A 6,000-nucleotide genomic window follows, 5' to 3' on the forward strand; every position below is an offset into this window, starting at 1 on the left:
CGAAGTTTGTTAAACTGTATGAAACAAAATCTACGGACTCTAAAAGTACAATTTAACATTTATCCGATTATTTCAAAGCATATAGCAGACCCAAGACTATGGTTTCTGACCGTGGAAGTGCATTCACTTCAAAGGATTTCGAAGAATTTTTATTGGCTAACAACGTAAACCACATAAAAGTAGCAACAGGTTCTCCACAAGCGAATGGACAAGTGGAACGTATAAATAAATGTTTAGGACCAATGTTGGCTAAATTAACAAGTGCTGGAACCACAAAATCATTAGATAATATACTTCCAGAAATAGAGTTTGCCTTAAACAACACTTTGCACAAAAGCACGGGCACCACCCCAAGTGAGTTATTATTCGGAGTAAGTCAAAGAGGAATTATCATAGACTTCTTAAAAGAACAGCTAGACGACAGAAAACAAAATAGAAATCTTATTGAAAGTAGGTCCAAGGCTAGAGAAATTATGGAAAAAAGTCAAAAGTACAATGAACTATATAAAAACAAGATAGAACGCTACAGTCGAGCAAGCCCGACAGTAAAATAGCCTGTACTCTCCACAAAAAGGAAAAATTAAAAAAAAAAAAAAAAATTTAAAAGAAAATTAAAACAAGATAGAACGCTACAGTCGAGCAAGCCCGACAGTAAAATAGCCTGTACTCTCAACAAAAAAGAAAAATTAAAAAAAAAAAAATTAAAAAAAAAAATTAAATTATTAAAAAAAATGAATGAATGAATTAATTAATTAAATTAAATGAGAATACATGTTTATGTTCAGTTTTAACAGCATACATTTACATCACGTACCTATGCGTGTTTATATGCGTGTATGTATGCAGCACAAAGTTGAACCAAAGCAGCAACAACAACAACAGCTGCGGGCAGCGCTGCCGACAGAGGCAGCGCATGAGCAGCGATTTTACTTATGGCTATAACTTTCTTCAGAATTGACCTATCATGATGAAATTTAGCATACGGACACATTAGTACTAACTGGATGTACCTACCAAAATTGATTTCAAAATTCCGAGAATTACGGAAGTTATAAGAAAAAACACGAATTGCGGGGGAGTGGGGGGGTGCATCGAAAAAAAACTCAAACTCGTACTTTCTCGGTCTTAGGAGAATATGGAAACCAAGTTTGGTTATTCTAGCTCTTATACTTTCTGAGATCCTTGCGTTCATACGGACAGACGGACAGACAGACGGACAGACGGACGGACGGACAAGGCTATATCGACTCGGCTTCTCATCCTGATCAAGAATATATATACTTTGTGGGGTCTGCCATGCCTCCTTCTGTGTGTTACATACATGCGCACAAAACTAGTATAGCCTTTCACCCTTTGGGTACAGGCTATAAAAAATGAATGAATGAATTAATTAAAATAATTAATTAAATTAAATTAGAATACATGTTTATGTTCAGATTAAACAGCATACATTTACATCACGTACCTATGCGTGTTTATATGCGTGTATGTATGCAGCACAAAGTTAAACCAAAGCAGCAACAACAACAACAGCTGCGGGCAGCGCTGCCGACAGAGGCAGCGCATGAGCAGCGATTTTACTTATGGCTATAACTTTCTTCAGAATTGACCTATAATGATGAAATTTAGCACACGGACACATTAGTACTAACTGGATGTACCTACCAAAATTGATTTTTAAATTCCGAGAATTACGGAAGTTATAAGAAAAAATACGAATTGCGGGGGAGTGGGGGGTGTATCAGAAAAAATAAACAAACTCGTTCTGCCTAGGGGTTATAGGAACCATGATACCAATTTTGGTTATCCTAGCTCTTGTACTTACTGAGATCCTTGCGCTCATACAGACAGACGGACAGACGGTCAGACGGACATGGCTATATCGACTCGTCTTCTCATCCTGATCAAGAATATATATACTTTGTGGGGTCTGCCACGCCTCCTTCTGTGTGTTACATACATGCGCACAAAACTAGTATAGCCTTTCACCCTTTGGGTACAGGCTATAATAACATTGTAAGAGCGAAATCTGAAAAAGAGGATTTATTGCTAAGGGAGATAGAGGTATTAAAACGAGAACAACAAGCCACAATGCGCGAAAACGAAATATTACAATTATTGATCAACAACAGTGCAGCATCATGCAAAAGCATTCCCTTTACACAACTCAAGGAATTAGTGTCTGAATTTGATCCAATGGGAGGTGACACAGACATTCAATTGTTCAAGCAGCAGATTTTTCCGGTACGATCTATGTATAATTTGGACGAAAACAACGTACGTGCACTCATCGCCAACCGTCTCAAAGGCAAAGCCGTAAAATGGTTACAAATCCGAATCGATTTGATGACAATCCCAATCAACGAATTGCTCAATGAGATGGAAACTGTTTTTCAAAACAGAGAAAGTCTCCTATCACTTAAACGTAAGTTTGAAAAGAAGACCTGGCAACTTAATGAGTCTTTCCAAGAATATTTTTACGAAAAATTAAGATTATCAACTAAATTAAACGTCGACAAAATTGAGTTACTCGAGCATATAATTGATGGCATTCCAAACTATAATCTACGTACTCAAACCCGTATGCAACGTTTAAAAATACAACGGAACTACTTGATGCTTTCAAAAGCATACAATTGAAACCAGATTACACACACAAAATGGATAACAAGTAGAATATCGAGCCTTTAGCCAACGCAAATAGTCGAGAAATGGTCGTCAAATGCTTCAACTGTAACTCCAAAGGACATATGGCCCCTGAATGTCGCAAGCCCAAAAGAACACCTGGAGCGTGTTTCGTTTGCAATGAAATGGGCCACATTTCAATAAACTGTAGCAAACGCAACGACTTGGAACTACGAGAAAATATGAAAACCAGCAACAAAGTATGTAAGACTTATAGAGTACTTATTTATCAACAATACTAATGACATCATTAAACACCCTTTAGAAACACTAATTGACACTGGAAGCCCTATCAGTTTAATATGTGAGGAGAAGGTACCCAAGAAACTTATTGAAGACTATTCTTTTGTTCAAAATTATTACGGAATAAATAAAAGTAAACTTATAATCATTGGAGTAATAAAATAAAGAGAATAAATAAAAGAGAATACGTTTGAACAAAATCTTTCCATTTGTCAAAACGAGGACACGGTTATATGCAACATACGCAAACAATTAGAAGAAAAAGAAAGCAATCTGTATGAAATGAGAAACGGACTAATTTTCCGCAAATTCAAAGGCAGAATACTATTTTATGTACCTAATAATATGGAACGAAACATTTTAACACTTTATCATGACCAAATGGGACACAGAGAGTGTGAAAAAGTATACAATGCAATAACAAAGTTCCCATAAAAACACAAAAAGGACAAAAAAGACATGTACTACTAGCAGTGGATGCCTTTTCGAAGTTTGTTAAACTGTATGAAACAAAATCTACGGACTCTAAAAGTACAATTTAACATTTATCCGATTATTTCAAAGCATATAGCAGACCCAAGACTATAGTTTCTGACCGTGGAAGTGCATTCACTTCAAAGGATTTCGAAGAATTTTTATTGGCTAACAACGTAAAACACATAAAAGTAGCAACAGGTTCTCCACAAGCGAATGGACAAGTGGAACGTATAAATAAATGTTTAGGACCAATGTTGGCTAAATTAACAAGTGCTGGAACCACAAAATCATTAGATAATATACTTCCAGAAATAGAGTTTGCCTTAAACAACACTTTGCACAAAAGCACGGGCACCACCCCAAGTGAGTTATTATTCGGAGTAAGTCAAAGAGGAATTATCATAGACTTCTTAAAAGAACAGCTAGACGACAGAAAACAAAATAGAAATCTTATTGAAAGTAGGTCCAAGGCTAGAGAAATTATGGAAAAAAGTCAACAGTACAATGAACTATATAAAAACAAGATAGAACGCTACAGTCGAGCAAGCAAATAGCCTGTACTCTCCACAAAAAGGAAAAATTTAAAAAAAAAATTAAAAGAAAATTAAACAAGAGGGAACGCTACAGTCGAGCAAGCCCGACAGTGTAATACCCTGTACCCAGGTAAACTTCCGTCACTGAGTTATATGCGCCCATAGCAGCAGCAAAAAGAGGAAGAAGAAGAGCGAACTTGTTGCTGCAGTTTGTGGGGGTTGTACTGGGGAGAATTTGTTTTGCTAATAACTTTTCTTAGAATTGACCAAATTGAATAAAATTTTATACAACAGTAGACAATTATATATTAATTATGTGTGCAAAGTTTGGTTTAGGTAGCATTTGAAATGTGGACGCTATTGACGAAATTCTGTAGCGGGGGAAGGGGGGGAAAATTAAAAACAAAAACATAAACTCGTCCTTACTCGGACCTAGGAGAAGCTGGATGCCAACTTTGGTTATTCTAGCTTTTATAGTTTCTGAGATCCTCGCGTTCATCCAGACGGACGGACAGACGGACGGACATGTCTAGATCGATTTCTCTCGTCATGCTGATCTAGAATATATATACTTTATGGGGTCGGAGATGCTTCCTTCTGTATGTTACATACTTTGCACAAACCTAATATACCCTTTTTACCCTACGGGTACAGGGTATAAAAAATGAATGAATTAATTAATTAAAATAATTAATTAAATTAAATTAGAATACATGTTTATGTTCAGATTAAACAGCATACATTTACATCACGTACCTATGCGTGTTTATATGCGTGTATGTATGCAGCACAAAGTTAAACCAAAGCAGCAACAACAACAACAGCTGCGGGCAGCGCTGCCGACAGAGGCAGCGCATGAGCAGCGATTTTACTTATGGCTATAACTTTCTTCAGAATTGACCTATAATGATGAAATTTAGCACACGGACACATTAGTACTAACTGGATGTACCTACCAAAATTGATTTTTAAATTCCGAGAATTACGGAAGTTATAAGAAAAAATACGAATTGCGGGGGAGTGGGGGGTGTATCAGAAAAAATAAACAAACTCGTTCTGCCTAGGGGTTATAGGAACCATGATACCAATTTTGGTTATCCTAGCTCTTGTACTTACTGAGATCCTTGCGCTCATACAGACAGACGGACAGACGGTCAGACGGACATGGCTATATCGACTCGTCTTCTCATCCTGATCAAGAATATATATACTTTGTGGGGTCTGCCACGCCTCCTTCTGTGTGTTACATACATGCGCACAAAACTAGTATAGCCTTTCACCCTTTGGGTACAGGCTATAAAAACAAACGTAGAATCCATAAAAAATATAGAAAAAAATTTAAAAAATTTTATAAGCATACCCGGAGCATGCAAAAAAAATAATTCCAAAATATATAGGACCGTACAAAGTTAATGATATACTACCAAATAACAGATATGTTGTATCATATGTCGAAGGATTTCAATTAGCACAGGTGCCTTACAAAAGAATCTGGGAGCCAATATGAAACCATGGATGAATATGGAAAATCATACGTCAGAAAAAGTAAGTGAAAAGTCAGATTCAGTGGAAGAAATTGAAAGTTATATGTCAGAAAAAGTAAGTGAAAAGTCAGATTCAGAGGAAGAAATTGAAAGTTATGTGTCAGAAAAAGTAAGTGAAAAGTCAGATTCAGAGGAAGAAATTGAAAGTTATATGTCAGAAAAAGTAAGTGAAAAGCCAGATTCAGAGGAAGAAACAGAATATTATATGTCAGATAAAGCGAGTGAAAAATTAGATAAAAAAGAAGAAAAAGAAAAGACAATGTCAAGTAAGGGAAGAATAAAATCAGGAAATAGGAATACTAAACCAATATTAGAAAAGAAAGATAATGTAGCGCAAAATGTAGTAAAAGAAGTCGAAGCTGGTGAACCAACAAAATCAATCAAAGGATCAATAGTAGATATAGGAAATCCTAAACCTGAGTCAGAATATGAATCTTACAATTCAGACGAAGAAAGTGAAAAGGCTAGTTTAAAAAACAGGTGCAAAAAATCTAAAAAAAAAATACGAGACACTGTAA

At 36.0% G+C, this 6,000-nt stretch overlaps 1 protein-coding gene across 1 annotated transcript; it reads left to right on the forward strand.

Annotated features, from left to right (window-relative positions):
* The first annotated feature begins 2,702 nt into the window (after positions 1–2,702).
* On the forward strand, positions 2,703–3,113 carry LOC115628142 (zinc finger CCHC domain-containing protein 13-like). The gene is made up of 2 exons (XM_030524114.1): positions 2,703–2,885; positions 2,951–3,113. Exons 1-2 carry the CDS (start codon positions 2,712–2,714, stop codon positions 2,957–2,959), a joined length of 183 nt encoding a protein of 60 aa, XP_030379974.1. The 5' UTR covers positions 2,703–2,711; the 3' UTR covers positions 2,960–3,113.
* The last annotated feature ends 2,887 nt before the right edge of the window (positions 3,114–6,000 follow it).

The sequence above is a fragment of the Scaptodrosophila lebanonensis genome, unplaced genomic scaffold (genome assembly GCF_003285725.1).
Source record: "Scaptodrosophila lebanonensis strain 11010-0011.00,11010-0021.00 unplaced genomic scaffold, SlebRS2 tig00000105-arrow-arrow-pilon, whole genome shotgun sequence".
Taxonomy (NCBI): Eukaryota; Metazoa; Arthropoda; class Insecta; order Diptera; family Drosophilidae; genus Scaptodrosophila; species Scaptodrosophila lebanonensis.